This window comes from Lepidochelys olivacea, assembly GCF_965140295.1.
Source record: "Lepidochelys olivacea isolate rLepOli2 genome assembly, chromosome: 2".
Classification (NCBI taxonomy): Eukaryota; Metazoa; Chordata; order Testudines; family Cheloniidae; genus Lepidochelys; species Lepidochelys olivacea.
Window position 1 is genome coordinate 11,805,078 of NC_140412.1, and position 19,025 is coordinate 11,824,102.

Here is a 19,025-nt window from a genome sequence, read left to right on the forward strand (position 1 = left end):
ACAGGTCCCTTCCTTAACAATTAAATCATTGAAACGGTGCATGGTGTAATGCAGCAGTGGTTAATAATCAGCAAAAGGTGCAGGGAAAGATATATGAGGATGGCATTACAACAGTGGGAGGCCAGGGGATGTGTTTATAGTTGTGCATACATCTGGTGCAGATGAAGCAATAGTATCTGTGTTAAATTCCCACCTGGCTGAACATTGAAGTATGGAATGAAAAATAGTAGCATGGTTTCTAATGCCCAGTCTGGTGTGTTCATTTTTCATATTCTCGTTAAACAGACTCCTTGAGCCATATGTCCCATTGTTTAGAAGTGTGAAATTAGCTATTGATCTAGGAAAACAAAATATAAATAAAAAGTTACTTTAGATCTATGATAGGAAAGAGGTAGATAGGCGGGTACCTAGATGGATGGACCCAAAGATCGAGTTGGCACCAATTTGGAGCTTGAAAAATGCTGGACACCGGTTGGGTATTGACGTGATTTTTACCAAATGCTATTTGGCACTGGGCTTACCTGGGAGTGGTGTTCCAAGTCTTCATTTTGCTCAGCAGTGCTTTGTGGATGAGCAAAATAAAGGAGCATTGGGAAGTAGTTAAAGCCCAAATTTTTGGAGGTGAGGTAGCCAGTGGATATGGTACTGGACTGAGGTTCAGGAGACCTGGGTTCTGGTTCTGGTTCTGCCACTGACGTGCTCGATGACCTTGGGCAAGTCTGTGTTTGTTATTTGTATTACTGTAGCCTTACCTAGGAGCCTCAGTCGTGAACAAAGACCCAAAAAGCTTACAATCCAATATAAGACAAGAGACAGCAAACAGATACAGACGGACAGGTAGGGAAGTACAGAAAAACAATGAGACAGTATTGGTCATCGTGATGGGCAGTGGTCTCAGCACATCAACAACCTAACCATTGTCAAGTTTGCTGTAGGCTTCACCACAAAGGAGAGTTTCAAGGGGGGTGTTGAAGGAGGATATTGAGGTAGCTTTGTGGATGTTTATGGGGAGCTTCTCCCATGTGTGGGGGCAACTTGGGAGAAAAGCACAAAGGTGCTTGTTTGAAAATTTAATAGATGGGCGATGGACATGGGTTGAACAGAAGCAGGAGTTGACAGCTTGATAGTGAATAAGAGACGATAAGTAGGGTGCGGATAGGCCATGAAGGGCCTCGAAAGTGAAGCCAAGTAGCTGACATGATCAAGAAGGGGGAGCTTGTGGAAGGAAGCAAAGGAAAGGGTAACATGGTCAAAGCAACAGGCTAGGGAAATGATCATTGCAGCAGCATTCCACTGAATCCACTTGTCAAAGCCAGTAATTGAGATAGGAGATATTGGGAGCCTGGGTGAAAGTTTTGTCTGGTTAGGTTTTAAACTCTTTGGAGCAGGGACTGTCTCTTACTCAATGTTTGTACAGTGCCCCAATCTCAGCCAGGTCCTGGAAGCGCTACCATAATACAAATAACAAACATAATAAAGGTTTCAGAGTAGCAGCCATGTTACTCTGTATTCGCAAAAAGAAAAGGAGTACTTGTGGCACCTTAGAGATTAACAAATTCATTTGAGTATAAGCTTTCATGAGCTACAGCTCACTTCATCAGATGCATCCAATGAAGTGAGCTGTAGCTCACGAAAGCTTATGCTCAGATGAATTTGTTAGTCTCTAAGGTGCCACAAGTACTCCTTTTCTTTTAACCATAATAAAGGTTTTACTGACTGGAAGGTGGTTCGAATTTTGGCATCTGTATTTCACATTCCAAGGGGAGTATTTCAGTGGGATAGATAGATACTGCTTATATTTATATAATTTTCCATTGAGTGACCAAGCTTTCATTTATAGTCATTGCTTTTTTATTCTTGTTCTTTGTAGATGTGCTGTGTCCAAATGTCCACGTGGAAGGAGATCGATTTAAACACACCAATGGAGAGACTGATGAAATCCCAGGTAATCCCAGAGACTTCCCTTCTGCAGTGCCTCTGAGAATTTTAATAACATAATAGTGTAGGTCCTATTGAAATGTTCTGACTTTTTCATGGTTTCCTTGCCTCTTGGCATTTCCTTAATGTAACATATATCCAGTGATATATATTGGAAGCAGCAATGCTGGAAGAGACCTATTAGTTGACTCATTTGCTATGGAGTGAGTATAGTTGATTTAGGGCTAGTGACATTACAGCTTTTCTGGGAGTTCTGGTATGTCTTTTCAGCCAGCTGTGGGACTGATTCTGTCACATGTGAGCGTAATTTGTACCCCTTTTATAGCTTATTTGTGGTGTCATGAACTCCTGTAACTGAAAACTGGCCCATCAGGAGAATTCCTGGAATGTTTCTGTCTGAACCAAGAAGTCTGGTCACAGCTATGGAGGCCACTAGCATGGCCTGATGTTGGGAGGTGATATGGGGAGAAGGGTACAGGATTTGACAGCCCTGGTAGTCGTTGATGCTCATTTCACCTGAGGATTCCTGTTAGAGAGGTGTCAGTTCTGTCTGTGCTATTTTCAGGCTGCTTGTATCCATAATGGTGGGATTTCATCTAGACCTCTGTCAACACAGGGTGACAGCATCCTTCCTGTTCTGTGGACTCCTGTAGAAGGAATTCCCCATTCATCTGTTCTGACATGTATTTTAGATTTGGCAAGGCTCTATTCTGTCACCCGTGCTGGCATTGTCTCTGCAAGTACCCCCACTGATATTAAATTAGACTGTTCACAGTGTAAGCTGCTGCTCATAATGAGCCAGAGGATTAGCACCCATCCCCTATGTAGTATCAGCTGGGTAATCCTTCCCAACACATAGGTGTTGTAAATGGCAGCACATGTCCTCCAGTTTGTATCTGACTGGTACGGTGGGTCACTTGTTTAATAAAACCCACCCTTCCCTTTTATGACTTTTTAGTGTTGAGCATTGAAAAAGTGAAACGTCCTTTTGTCAATCACTTTGGGTCCGTTGGAGTAGTTCCCAGATAAAATGAAGTTAGTTTTCAATGTTAACTTTCATTTTACTCATCTCTCTCTGACTGACAATAAATCAGTATTCCGCATTTCCGCTTCACAGATGACAGATGACTTAGTTCTTCCAGCCGTATTGATAACACAGGACAGTCATTTACTAGGCCAACATTTATCTCTTAAATCTAAAGTTAAAAGGTTGTCAATACTGTATAGTGACTTCACAACCAGATTGTTAAAGTCACGGATTACAGCAACTTCTAGCTTTTTTCTTAATACAAGGTAATTCTTAGAAGTAACTAGATAGCTTTTCATACTCTGAAGCAACAAGGATTCTTTGCTCTTACTGTGATTCAAGGGATGGGACAGTATTGGACTAATAATGTTCCAGCACTGTGCTCGGGGTCACTGTGCTGTTGGAGGCAGATGAGATGTAAGCAGGGTGGATAAAAATCAGTGATTTAAAAAATCAAATATGTTTTTTATTTAAATACATTTTTCCTTTTAAAAAGAAACCTATTTAAAACTAAATTCTGAAATTCTGACACCATAATTTAAGGCCTAAACTTATTATAATGTATTAAAATAATTTAAATTAAGTAAAAAAAACCCATATTCAAGCAGTATATGTTTGCTGCCAAGTTTTAAAGAAAGTCAGATCAGTGAACTGGAGGAAGTCACTGGCTAAGCACCTGGAACCAGAGATTGTTGAAATGCTAAACCAGCTTTTGACAGCAGGGGTCATAGGTGCTGGAACTACTAGGGGTGCTGGGGGTACTGCCGCTCCCCTTGGTTTGAAGTGGTTTTCATTATATCCAGGGTTTACAATTTGGTTCAATGGCTCTCAGCAGCCCCACTATAAAAATTGTTCCAGCACCCCTGGCAGCGGTCTCTTCAGTAGGTGCAGACTGAATATTTTCTTTATTTCAGTTTATTCAACTAGTCCAGTGAAATTACTAGTTCATTTGAAGTTGAGAAACAAATTGGAATGGAAAAGGCAGCAAAATTTGTTTTCCTCTTCCAATCTATGAATAAAACTGAATGTGAGAGGAGATCTACTAGTTCTAAAATCGTGAAGGACATGATGACAATAATCAGATCAGTTCACTAACTGCAGGTAATACTTTCTTTGTTTAATTAATAAATAAACGCAGAACATGTTTTGATAAACTTTTTTCACTTTTGTATCCAACACATTTAAGGTAGTTTTATTTAACTAATACAAACAAATTGAAAATGCTTTTTGTGCATTTTAATTGAATTCCAATTTCCATCCAAAGGCAGCTTGACCCAGATCATGACTAAAAAGATAATCATCTTCTAGTAAATAAGAAATACATTTATCATTTTCTGACATAATAAAAAATGTAAAAATTAACAATCTGAATAAATGTATGTTAAACTATATAACTGCTTAAATAATGTGTGTCCTTCTAGTTACCAGAAAGTAACAATTTGTACCTACCAATGAGACTCAACCTTTCTTTAGGAATATAATGAAAAATTACAAATGCAAAACAAGATTAACATCTATTTAAATCAAAGTGTCCTGCTTGTGGATTTAAATCAGTCCACCTGGGACATCAGACGAACCTGGTGTCCATATTGGTCATTAAGGATCCCCTAGCAATTTTTTGCAAGATTAGAATGCAAGCTTTAGTGTCTTGCACAAACATCAATGTGAAAAATGACGTCCTGCCTTCCAAAACTATCCTGGCAGATTCTGCGGCTGTGGTATTCTTTGTTTTCTGTTCTGAACTAGTGTATGGTGTTGCTCTAGGATGCTAAAGAGCTGCTATGTTGTATCCCGTGGGCGGTTGTGTTTCAGTGGGGTACAATGCACCAGATCTCTCACACGTATGAGAGAATGCCAGCTCTAGCATCTCTGCAGAATTCAACTGGGGCAGAATGGCCTAGGGAAAGAGCCTGTTTCTTTGGTAACCAGGGTCCCAAATTGTTTAGGGCCTTGAGGTTAACATTCCATCTGGAAAATTCTTGGGAGCCAGTGGTGATCCTGGGGTAACGTGTGTAAGAAAGCTGCATTCTGAACTAACTTCAGCTTCTGAAGGGTCCCAAAGTGCAGCCCCATACAGAGAGCATTGCAGCAAATCTAACTCTGAGGTGACAAAGGCTCTGTATAACCGTGTTAAAGCGCAACACCTCTGCCTTCCCTTCTGTCTCTGTTTTGTGCATAAGGGGGGTGGGGAGTAATGGAATTAAGGAGGAGGAGAGTGGAAACAAATGTGTGTGGGGAATTTTTTTATCATCTTATTATTACATAGTGCACTCTTAGAAAGGACAACACATACAGCTGTTGCACAGATCACCATCAACAGCAGGCCTGAAAAGTAGATCCATGACAATGCATTATGCAGTGACCTCACCACTTTAATGAATTTAAGTGTCTGTGATCCAATAAATTGAGGGGAAGCAGAGTTTTGTCTGAGCACAGGAACAGCAGGTTGTGAAATCCCAACAGGTGAACCTACCCCCAATGGTGGTGGAGTGGGGAACTTGGAAAATAGATCAGGCCAGTTAAGTTTAAAGGATGATAATTTTTTTGCAATAGCATTCAGTGAAGACTGCTGTATAAACAAACAGGATAGGGGGAGGGAAGGTAACAAACAAAGGAAAGCAGTGAGAGACACTTGAGGTGGTATGCCTCAGCTGTTTAACAGAGCACAGTAACAGCTCATAATACTTGACGATTACTTTACTTTAGTCCAGGAAGTAAAGAATACCAGACGCAATAGAAAATGCAAAGGGAATGTAGGAAAGAGGAATGGGCTCAGATCAGGACACTCGGACGAACACCTGTTACAGTAAATGTCAAGGGATTTAATGACAGGTTTCAGAGTAGCAGCCGTGTTAGTCTGTATCTGCAAAAAGAAAATGAGGACTTGTGGTACCTTAGAGACTAACAAATTTATTTGAGCATAAGCTTTCGTGAGCTACAGCTCACTTCATCGGAATGCATCTGATGAAGTGAGCTGTAGCTCACGAAAGCTTATGCTCAAATAAATTTGTTAGTCTCTAAGGTGCCACAAGTCCTCCTTTTCTTTTTAAGGTATTTAATAGCACTTAGTATTTTTTAGGCAACGTATAAACATGAAATAATCCGCACACCATCCCTGTGTGGTAGATAAGTAGTAGTCTTATTTTACAGATAGGGAAACTAAGATGAGAGGGCTTATGTGGCTTGTCCGAAGTTGTTAGAGTCAAAAGTGAAATTCTGGAATTCCTGGCTGTCATACTCAGTCCATCTAAATATTGCCTAGCCCTGACCCTGTTTCCTTGGGGCACCTGACAGAGTCACAGCCTAGGGTGGCATAGCTCCCTGCCATACACAACAACTTGGTGATGATGTGATGTAATTGATGACATGGCTCTGGCACATTATGATGCATCATCATCATGTCACAACGCACTGGCACATGCAACAGATATTACCAAATGAAGTTTTACCAAACTTGGGTCTGGACCATTAAATATATTCTAAGCTAGGCCTGCAGGAGATCGGATCAGCCCAATGAAATCTGAAAGTGAAAGCTGAAGCTAGACACATTCAGACTGGAAATAAGGTACGCATTTTTAACAGTGGGGATAATTAACAATTGGAGCAATTTGCCAAGGTTTGTGGAAGCTTTTAAAATCAAGATTTGATTATTTTTTAAAACAGATATGCTCTAAGTAGCCTTACAGATGTATGGGCGAATTGATTACTGATTATTCTCTTAGACCAGGGGTTCTCAACCTTTTTATTTCTGAGCCCCCTCTTGCCCCCCCAACGTGCTATAAAAACTCCACAGTCCACCTGTGCCACAACAACTGTTTTTCTGCATATAAAACCCAGGGCCGGCATTAGTGGGTAGCAAGCAGGGCAGTTGCCTGTGGCCCCACGCCACAGGAGCCCCGCAAAGCGAAGTTGCTTGGACTTCAGCCCCACCATGGTGGGGATTGAGCTTTGGCTTTCTGCCCTGATCCCCAGACAGTTTAGCACTGGCTATGCTTCATGGACCCCTGAAACCTGCTCGCAGCCCCCCAGGGGCCACAGACCCTTGGGTGAGAACCAATGTCTTAGACTGCATTGGTTAAAGATTTAGTCTCCTGAGGTCTACAACATCAGGAATATTATTAGATTTAAGAGACCCTAAGAGCAAATGAGAAACAATTCCAGTTGATTACATTTTCCTTTATTAAAAAATTCACTAAGCAGATAAACTAAGAATTCACTAAGAATCCCACAAATACTAAAAATACAACAGCAGATGGGGTGAGAGCATGAGGTGTTTAAGCCTATGACCATATCACTCACATCTCCTGCTGGGAGACCCCTCTCTCTTCCTTCCAGAGTGTCAGTCATTATTCTCCTCCTCCTCCTCATCACCCATGGTTGTCATCCTGGCAGATCCCTGGATATTTCTTCCCCCAGCATGCAGGCCGGGCAACACCTTTTATTCAGAGAAACACTTATGCCTATTAAGACTCATACATATGCATAAAGGTGTCAACCCCTTTCTTCTTACCTGCACTTCCACACCCCATACATTTTGGGGTGCTCCACTTTTCATAGGTCGTGCCCCTTATTTTCATTAGCATCTACATACACATGTCCCCATGGTAATCTGCATTGACAGCAGAATTTCTCCTGATGTTATGATTGAGTGCCTTGCAGTCTAGAGAGGTATATTGGGGCATATTTTCCCAAACATCACCCATTGGCATATTCTTTACAGTAAACTTGTAACTTTACTGCTACAGGGTCATTCCTGGGTCACTTACTTATGTCCCCCTCTTTAGGCCCAAAGACTAACATGGCTAAGATGAAATCTTACAGACTTCAGCCTGCAAACTTTGCATTATAGCCTTACTTTGCTTATATACTTCATACACACTCATCACTTATACAATCTCTCTGGTCACTCGATTTCTGATCTCAAAGTGACTATCCTTCAACAAAAAAACTTCGAAAACAGACTCCAATGAGAGACTGCTGAATTGGAATTAATTTGTAAATTGGATACAATTAACTTAGGCTTGAATAGAGACTGGGAATGGTTGATTCATTATAAAAAGTAACCTATTTCTCCTTGTTTATTCCTTCCCTCCCCCCCGTTCCTCAGACGTTCTTGTTAAACCCTGGATTTGTGCTGGAAATGGCCCACCTTGATTATCATATACATTGTAAGGAGAGTGATCACTCATTACCAGCCGGAGAATGGGGTGGGGGGAGAGAAAACCTTTTGTAGTGATAAACACCCATTTTTTCATAGTCTGTGTGTATAAAAACATCTTCTGTATTTTCCACAGTATGCCTCAGATGAAGTGAGCTGTAGCTCACGAAAGCTTATGCTCAAATAAATTGGTTAGTCTCTAAGGTGCCACAAGTACTCCTTTTCTTTTTGTGAATACAGACTAACATGGCTGTTACTCTGAAACTTATAAAAGCTTGTCAGCCTTATACTCATCTGACCCTATCCTGCTTACACCTATCCATCATACATTAATTAATTACACTTATCCACAACAATAAATGCTCAATTAAATTCTTAAAAGAGATAGTTGGCTGCATTTTGTTCACACAGGAATTCTTTTGGTAAAGTTCTGTGGTCTGTGTTCTATAAGAGGTCACCAGAGGAACTCTGCAAAGCAATGAAGCAAATGATGAACAATAAAGCACCAGGTCCTGATGGAATATCAGCTGAAGTACGCAAAGTGGGGGGAGAAACACTAACAAGCTTCATTTCCTGCTCCTCAAAATCTTGCACACAGAAGAAATCCCCACTGACTTACGTAACGCTAACATTGTCACCATTTTCAAAAAGGGAGACAGGGCCGACTGTGGCAACTATTGAGGCATTGCCCTCCTCTCCATCTCTTGGAAGATTCTTGCTAGAAACTTACTGAATCACCTGCTCTCTGTTGCAGAGGAATTCCTTCCAGAGCCCCAGTGCGGCTTCAGACCATCATGAGGCACCACTGACATGATTTTTGCAGCCAGGGAAAATGTGAAGAACAACACCTGGAGCTGTATATGGCCTTTATCGATCTGACCAAAGCCTTTGACTCTGTCAACCGTGAGACTCTGTGGAAAATCATGTCAAAGTTTGGCTGCCCAAGCAAATGTATCACCATTGTAAGACTCCTCCATGACCAGATGACTGCCTCCATCCTCTGCAGTGGCTCTGCCTCTGAGCCCTCTGTCATCTGAACTGGCGTAAAACAAGGTTGTGTACCAGCACCCACCCTTTTCTCCATTTTCTTAGCAGCTATGAAAATGTTAACCCAAGACTGCCTCCACAGGGCATTGGCATCCAATATTGGACTGACGGCAACCTCTTCAACCTTTCTCGTTTCCGTGCCTGAACTAAAGTAATATCGGCAAAAATAACCGAACAGTTATTAACTGTTATTAACTACCGAATAGTTGCTTTTCTGAAGCTTACAAAAGCCTAGGGCTAACTCTGAACATCGGTAAAACAAACGTTCTTCACCAGCCAGCTCCCAGTCAATCATCAGACCCTGCAAGGAAGATCTACATCAACAAAGAAGAGCTGGAAAATGTAGAACACTTGGCCTATCCTGGCAGCGATCTCTCACACAGGGCAGACATAGACATTGAGATTCAGCACAGAATTCATTGTGCCAGCCTTGCCTTTGGCAGACTGTCTCGCCGGGTGTTCAACAATCACGACATCAGAACGCACACTAGACTTTTATTTTATAAAGCGGTGGTAATCCCAACTCTCCTCTAGGGCTGTGAGACTTGGGTGACCGATAGAAAACACCTGAAAAATCTGGAACACCAACACCAGCACTTTCTTCAGAAGATCCTCAACATAAAGTGGGAGGATCGTTGCACTAATGTCAGTGTCCTCCCAGAGGCCAACGTGTTGAGACCCTGATTATCCAGCACCAGCTGAGGTGGAACGGGCACTATGTACGCCTGCCTGATGGGTGTACAGCAATTGTTTTGGTAAGCATACAGCTCACCAAAGGAGAAAGGAAACACGAAGGCCAAAAGAAACGCTTTAAAGACATCCTCAAGATACACATCAAGAGATGTGGCATCGACACCACGCACTGGGAGACAGTAGCCCAGGATAGGGATAACTGGCGAAGACTTGTCAGAGAAGGAAGGTCCACTTTTGAGGAAAATTGCCTTGTCCTGGCCTCAGAAAAATGCCAGAAAAGAAAGGACAGATGACTATCATGCCGCAATCATGGCCCAACCATGACTTCCAACGTCACCTGCAATGTCTACTAATGAGGCTTTAGCTCAAGGATCGGACTGCTCAGTTACCAAAGGACCCATGAAAAATAAAACCTGTGAAAGAGATCGTCCTTGACCTTGAGGGATCGCCGCTAATGCTGCCAATGACAAGAGGTCAGGCTAGATGATCAGAATGGCACCTTTTGGCCTAGGAATCTAAGACATCTGGACAGTCTACGGAAAAAAAATTGGGTTAAATATGTTACAGACCCAAGAATTAGCCACATTTTGGAGGAAACAGTCCTGAATTAAGTTATCATATACTGGCCAGCAAGGGAAATCTGCAAGGGAAGACAAGATACATGCGTCTCAATACCAAAGATCTCAATGGAATTTTAAGACTGAATTAACCCCAATTCCTCTGTAAATGAAAGCACGCTGTGCTGTAGGGGCATTGCCAAGGAACATCCAGGCTGTCTGCTTTCTGGGTTGTACTCTAGTACTGACCACAGTAGCCTAATTGGAGACTCACTTCCCCACAACTGAAATCTCTGGGCACAAACAAGCCAAACACCACTGTATTGTAATCTCCATGTATTTATAACTCAGTAAAGGCTGTTTGGGCATTGTGCCGCAGAAGCAATACAAGACTGTAAAACCCAGTAGCCTGCAATTATAGACAGAGATGGCTGTGACTGACTGTCAGCGCTTCTCTGGTGTCCAGTGGTCAGCAGCATAGGGTTTGAATTCCAAAGATGCCAGTGACTCACCAGCTAATTATAATATTACTTAAACTATTTATATTTGACACTGAAACATGCCGTGGCAGCAGGGAAGAGGAGCATGCATACCATGGCTCCTTGAGGAGAAAAGCCACCGCCAGCTGATGCAAAGTTGACTGCAGTGCAAAGTTGCTCATCTCATTGTTCAGGGGGTCCTGGTGTGACATCAGTTTTTACCTTCCCTGTGCACTCCGCATTGGAAATTGCCAATATCCTAGTCATCTTAGGCAATCCCCTGGGGAGGCAAGTGGGATACACTAGAATAGCAACAGAGGTCTGTAACAGATCCCTGACTACATAGAGTCGATGCACAAACACAATGGTTGGCAGCTACACCGCACACATGTGGCAAGGATATAGCTAGCAATTTGTATAGGCACTGTCCAGTTTGTTTCCCCTTCCCTCTCCCCACCCACTGTTATACCTATAATAGGTCATGGTAGATGGTCTGTCGCACCAGATGTGATCGCTAACCACTTATTTACTAACCCTTAGCTGATCTGAATATTATAGCGCAACACTTTGAATGTGAAGAGCTTTGAACTGATAGGATGGATCTCCACCAGATTTGCCAACATTTGGGGACCTTTTAATATCCTCTCATCTCCTGAAAACCATGCGAGGTAGGGAAATAACGGTCACATTTTACAGATGAGGCAACTGAGGCACATATGCGACATCCCCACAATCGCACAGTGACGCAGGGTGTGTCTGGACTACCGTCATTGGGTGTAATGGCAGCTTGAGCCGACACACCTGAGCGAGCTTTAAATTAGCTAGCTCAGGCCCCGCAATGGTGAAGCTGCAGCACCGCCAACATCAGTGCAGGCTGTGCAGAGGTACCCAGAACGCTGGGCAATTACCATGGCTTCACCGCTCTAGATAAAAGCTAGCTTGGATATGTCATTTCTGAGATGGAGTCGCACCCAGGGACTGGAGTCTAGACATACCCTACGTGCAACTTCCAGGTTCTTCCCTTCGGGTCCAGTTGTGCAAACTTTACTTACATTGATGACTTCAATGGGACTACTCACCTGAGTGAGGGCTTATCAATGTGGGTAAAGCCTATCTAACTGGACCCTTAGTATGCGTCCGTATCATATACAGATAGGCATCAGGAAAGCAAAACTCAAAGACTCTCATAAACAAGGGGAATTAGTATTGCAGTTACTTATGTACTTGCCACATTTGAATTTTAATTGCCCGGGAAGGAACCCCAGTATGTTTAATAATAGTAGCTCAGAGTACATGAACGGAGGTCCTCTGGTAGTGGGAACTGAATCCCAGCTCTGCATGGACTCCAATTCTTTATTCAGACACAAGGAATGCATGAACTATCCAGGGATACTCACACTACATCAGTAGTCAGGTCTGTGTGGATAGTAAAAAAAATCAAAAAACTTTCCTGGAAACCAACTTTATTTGCACACTAACAAACCAAACACATCCATGTCTTCACCTGGGCTTGTCTGGTTGCTGGGCCCATGCAATGAAAAGTGAAAGCAGGTATTCCCAGAGATAAATTAGGTTGGCCAGTGTGAATGGTTTTCATGTGATCTGCTTCATTATATCGTTAAATGACAGGATTACTGCTAACGTAATCCTGATGTGTCCATCATCCTGGTATCTCAGAACCAACAAAACTGTAAAGCAAACATTCTAGTTCAAAAGAGTGTGTTCGCCACCCTTTCTCATATTAGCTTTATCCAAAGCCTATTGAAGTTATTCGGAGTCTTTCCACTAACCTCAGTAGGTTTTGGATCTGATCTGTTATGAAACATAGTACTCCTGGAGCTCTCCATGTAGCAGTGTTTCTCTACACTACCAGCAATCAGATCCTATGAAGCTAGGCCCCAAAATGGAGCTTTTCTCAAACACCCTCAGTAGTCACTTATTGAAAACAAACAATAAAAATACAAAATAAGTCATGCAAGAAAACACTAGAGACTGTGGCTATCGGTGCAGAATTCTTTGATTCCGCACCTTTGTGTTGTCTACCTGCACAGAACTCCACCCAATCTGCTACTCTTCTCTGGCTAAATGCATGGGGCTCCCTGTCTCCATTACTCTGCCTGCATGCCCGCCACACCAAAAGGCGAGGTTTTTTCCCAAACTGTCACATTAATATTGCCACACGTGTGTGTGGTATAGCGCCATCTATCCAACTTCCAAGGGAATTCACACCACCACAGATCTAATGGAATCCAAACTAGTTTTTAAACTATAGGAACTAATTAAAATTGGCATCTACTATAAATAGTTCTGGTAAGTTCAACTGGCACAAGCCTGTCTGGCCTACAAGAACATCAAAGGAATAACTAACTCTTGTTTAATCTTGTTTCACTGAAGCAGGAAAGAAGCAGAAAGGAGGTTAGTGGCATCAAGCCAAATGTCCATCATTCAGAAAATGCAGAGTGCCCTCAACGTAGAAAAGTCTTTTGTATGAGGGAAGGAGTTGAATGTCAAAACCAACTTTGAATGTGGCTCAATATACCACTAGCAACTGGCTGAAAACTGAGGGGTAAATGGATAAGAGAGAATGAATAGGTTGAAAGAGATAAATAGAACAATACAATATAGAATGGAGTGTTATGAACATGGGATCAGGTGATGAACTATGGTGCCTTGGAAACAATTTTGTGGTCTTATTTATTTCTTGTTGTTACAGAAAGCTGGCTATTCTATTAAAGCCGTCCTTTCCTCTATATTGTATGATTCTGTGTCTCCATCTCTTCTACATTACCTGTTTGCTCATGGCTTTGAATCCTCCATTTCTTATACTGTCTCTTCAGTCTCAGCTTCTCACTGTTTTTGCTTTCTCCTTATTTGTCCAGGACCGTTCTCTCCACTTTTATCTGCTGGTGCTACAGATGTGCCTCTCCCTCTCTTTTGCTGATGCTTCAGGCAGATGTTCTAGAAGAACAGGCTTCAATGAATGAGCATCTCCAGTTTAGAGAGAAGGAGATAATCAGGTCATTTTCTGGGCATACATTAGCGATAGGCCTCAACCAAAATTCCTGATTCTCACATTCCCAAATTTGCTGAAGCTGGAATTCAGATCAAAATCCAGACTTTCTAGCTGTAGTTTGGAGGTTGTTCTGCAATGGTAGGACTCCCTAATGTTTCCTATGTGATACAGCAGAAGAACCAGAAAATGCAGTTGACCATAAAGAAAAGGGAAACTGACCCATCCAAATGTACCTTCCAAATGGAAGAAATGGTGCAAAGTAAATCATCAGTGTGAATGGTGGCTCCTGGTGGTACAGATGAAGAATGTTTTAATATTGTTACAAACCTATGGCCATCTAAGTTCCTGCCTCCTTATACCATAGGTGGGGGAGGGAGGCCTTGTACAAAGTATTGGGACTACAGGACAGTAGCCTGCCTGATCCTTATTTCTTACAGTAGGGTGGGATTTTAAAAAGCGCTCAGCATGAGCGTGACTCTCCCACACTGAAGTCATTGGTAAAACTCCTTACGGCTTCAGCTGAAATAGAGTTAGGTCAGCTTGAAGAGCACATGAAAACCATCTGTAGTATATATGGAAGCAAGGGCAAGAGGCAATCAGTTAATAGCAAGAGGCTCTGTTAAACGAATCCTAGTCTATAGTGTACTCCCAAGGCACTTAAATCTTCAGGCTTTTAAGGAATTTAAATGTTAAAAAACTCCTTACAAGTTACTTTTAAATATCAGCAAATTGTTTTAAAAATGATTTATGCAAATTAGCCCTTTAAATGTTTTGCATGAAATGCCCCCCCCCCACACACACATACTCAAAAGATGGCAACCCTAAATGGAGCCTACACTGTTTTGGGAGACAGAGAAGCTGCTGTTGGCTAAAGATCCTGACTCAAACTGCTTAGTGGATTTCTGAAAGTGGAATTAATGATCTCTGTGAAGCTTACGCTGCTGCTGTTTGCTGTCTTTGCTGAAGAGTTGAAATACTCGTGAATAATATAACTTGTGTATGCTGGGTTTTTGTCAGTCCTCTGAATTTGACAATTACTCTAGATATACAAGTTGCTTTTGACTGCCAGAAAGACATGGGGAAACTGAGGTACTGATCGGATAAGCAAATTGTCCATGCTCAACGTAACAGGTCACTTTCCGAACTGGAACAGAATTTAGGGGTTCCTAGTTTCATGCTCAGTCCCCTGGAACACAGTGCCTGAATATAAACTTTTATTAAAAAAATCCCTCCAAATAACTGAAGAAATCTATATTTGCTAATACTTGCATCTTCCTTGGTAGATTAATAGAGGTTCATCAACAGAGAAACATTGCAGTTGAGCAGTTCTAATCCTTCACACTCTGCAAATGAAGGAAGATAGCGACTCTGGGCCATGATTTAGGGAACTGCAGGGCTACATTTGATCCTCAGACCACAGACTGGGCACCTCCGTTGTAAAAGGAAGTGCTCTTGAATATTACAATTAGGACAAAGTGAATGGTGCCCAGTGCCACAGTTTGGCTACTTTCTTCCTGCAATAGCTGAGTAAGACTGTGCTGTCTGCATCCGGAGTAATGGGCTGTTTCCTGTAAAGAAAAGGAGTACTTGTGGCACCTTAGAGACTAACCAATTTATCTGAGCATGAGCTTTCGTGAGCTACAGCTCACTTCATCGGATGCATGCCGTGGAAACTGCAGCAGACTTTATTTATACACAGAGAATATGAAAAAATACCTCCTCCCACCCCACTGTCCTGCTGGTAATAGCTTATCTAAAGTGATCATCAGATGGGCCATTTCCAGCACAAATCCAGGTTTTCTCACCCTCCACCCCCCCACACAAATTCACTCTCCTGCTGGTGATAGCCCATCCAAAGTGACAACTCTTTACACAATGTGCATGATAATAAAGTTGGGCCATTTCCTGCACAAATCCAGGTTCTCTCACCCCCTCACCCCCCTCCCAAAAACCACACACACAAACTCACTATCCTGCTGGTAATAGCTCATCCAAAGTGACCATTCTCCCTACAATGTGCATAATTAAGGTGGGCCATTTCCAGCACAAATCCAGGTTTTCTCACATCCCCCCCCCCCCCACACACACACAAACTCACTCTCCTGCTGGTAATAGCTCATCCAAACTGACCACTCTCCAAGTTTAAATCCAAGTTAAACCAGAACATCTGGGGGGGGGGGTAGGAAAAAACAAGAGGAAATAGGCTACCTTGCATAATGACTTAGCCACTCCCAGTCTCTATTTAAGCCTAAATTAATTGTATCCAATTTGCAAATGAATTCCAATTCAGCAGTTTCTCGCTGGAGTCTGGATTTGAAGTTTTTTTGTTTTAAGATAGCGACCTTCATGTCTGTGATTGCGTGACCAGAGAGATTGAAGTGTTCTCCGACTGGTTTATGAATGTTATAATTCTTGACATCTGATTTGTGTCCATTTATTCTTTTACGTAGAGACTGTCCAGTTTGACCAATGTACATGGCAGAGGGGCATTGCTGGCACATGATGGCATATATCACATTGGTGGATGTGCAGGTGAACGAGCTTCTGATAGTGTGGCTGATGTTATTAGGCCCTGTGATGGTGTCCCCTGAATAGATATGTGGGCACAATTGGCAACGGGCTTTGTTGCAAGGATAAGTTCCTGGGTTAGTGGTTCTGTTGTGTGGTATGTGGTTGTTGGTGAGTATTTGCTTCAGGTTGCGGGGCTGTCTGTAGGCAAGGACTGGCCTGTCTCCCAAGATTTGTGAGAGTGTTGGGTCATCCTTTAGGATAGGTTGTAGATCCTTAATAATGCGTTGGAGGGGTTTTAGTTGGGGGCTGAAGGTGACGGTTAGTGGCGTTCTGTTATTTTCTTTGTTTGGCCTGTCCTGTAGTAGGTAACTTCTGGGAACTCTTCTGGCTCTATCAATCTGAAGTTAATCAATCTATCAATCCAGAAGTTACCTACTACAGGACAGGCCTAACAAAGAAAATAACAGAACGCCACTAGCCGTCACCTTCAGCCCCCAACTAAAACCCCTCCAACGCATTATTAAGGATCTACAACCTATCCTAAAGGATGACCCAACACTCTCACAAATCTTGGGAGACAGGCCAGTCCTTGCCTACAGACAGCCCCGCAACCTGAAGCAAATACTCACCAACAACCACATACCACACAACAGAACCACTAACCCAGGAACTTATCCTTGCAACAAAGCCCGTTGCCAATTGTGCCCACATATCTATTCAGGGGACACCATCACAGGGCCTAATAACATCAGCCACACTATCAGAGGCTCGTTCACCTGCACATCTGCTGCAGTTTCCACGGCATGCATCCGATGAAGTGAGCTGTAGCTCACGAAAGCTCATGCTCAAATAAATTGGTTAGTCTCTAAGGTGCCACAAGTACTCCTTTTCTTTTTGCGAATACAGACTAACACGGCTGTTACTCTGATTCCTGTAAAGAGTTATTACTGCAAATAAAGAGACATCGGGCTGATTTGATCAGTAGAGCAGCGCCTAAGAAATTACTTTCCTAGTCAAGTTTGTCATTGTGAAACAGAGCCTTTCTTTCAGGTCATTGTTCTAATGTTATTGGTCTGACCAGGGTACACTGCTTTTCATGAGACTTAATCAGGTTAGATGTTTTCAGTAGCCTCATGTTTTAGTGGCCATAATGAAGTAGGCTCCTGATGATCAAAGAGTATTATCCATCTCATTAGCTGCCACATTTATAGCATTGCTGATTAAATGGCTCAGAGTCAGAAGCCATCCAGCTAACCACATCTGTGCTGATGGTGGCAAGCCACATTTTAAATCAAACACAGGCAAATTCATCTTTCCTGCTCAAGTCTACCACACTTAATGGTGAACCAGTAGTGTATCCATGCACTATGCTATCCAATGATGGAGTGCGCTTGCCTGTTCTACTCATGAAAAAGGTCAGAAAGCTAAGAGATGTGTCTAAGATCTGTATAATTCTCTTCCAGGACTAGGTTTGTGCCTACTAAGAACAGCCCTATGCTGCATGACTCATTGCTTTCCAGAGGAAGCTCAAGGAAGCCAGGAGACACTTGCTGGCTCTCAAGGGAAGTTTCATACTTCTCCATCCCTTAGCAGTGTACTCAGCACTCTGGAGTCAGTTAATCATGGTGCTTTGTAGGGCAGACCAGAGAGTTGTAGCTTGAGCAGAGGTCTGAACCTACAGCCCCAAGTAGTCTCCTCTCTGTCTCTGCACTGGATCTAGCATCAGGAAAGGGATGGATTCTTTCCAGAGTGCTTCCAGACACACAAAGTAAACAATCTGGGGAAGAACTAGAGAAAATATATATTTTTCTTCTTCAGTTAAAAATGATCATAGGTGTTACATGTACATGCAAAATTTTCATTTGAAAATGTGATGGTGTCTCTTTAAGGGGGGTTTATGTAGCAAATGGATGGGTTAGTTAAAAATAAACCCCTTAATACTTGCTATTCCGATCTTAAACTTACCAGTTTATTAGTTGAAAACCATGATGGGAAACCACACAGCGCAGCCTCCTTAAAAAAATCTTCATTATTTTTGAAAGTTATACCCCACAGGATCTTTGCTAAAATGCTTTGAAGCATCATAAAAATATAATTTCAAGTACGGTCGTCATGGAAAATGAACAAAGTATTTTTTGCTAAGCAAGATTGATTCTGTTTCACTGTTTGTTCATTTACTCGTCAATTCTCCAAAATAAACGTAATTTGCAATGCACCAATCTTTAATGTGAATTTGTGAGATTCTGCTGTAATTTACCTGCATGCTGTACAATAACAAATTATCATAGTTAACTTTTATTTGCAAAGTAGCTTTAACAAGCTTGCTTATCTGTTTCATTATATTGTTTTATGAGTGTAAGCAGTTCTGATCCTGCTCTCTTTTAGGGATTTCAGCAAGATGAAGTGATTGATTGAGTATGACACTTCCTTTGCATCGACTGTAACAGTTTGAAAGCCATAAACAGTCCCTTAAGATAAGGATGTTTGCTTGAGTTGTCAGGGAAAGATTAAAGCATGTTTGGCATCTGAGGCTAATGATGGAAATACTTAGAGGAAGTTTTCATCACCATAATGTGTACCTACATAGCAGAGCTTTTCCTAC

General features: G+C 42.2%; 1 protein-coding gene across 1 annotated transcript in view; it reads left to right on the forward strand.

The window, feature by feature from the left end:
- Positions 1–19,025, forward strand: part of COL22A1 (collagen type XXII alpha 1 chain) — a 333,446-nt gene that overhangs the window by 89,820 nt on the left and 224,601 nt on the right. Inside the window, exon 4 of the mRNA XM_084619138.1 lies at positions 1,871–1,945. Within this exon, the coding sequence (XP_084475264.1) occupies positions 1,871–1,945 (75 nt within the window). The remainder of the gene's footprint in view (positions 1–1,870; positions 1,946–19,025) is intronic.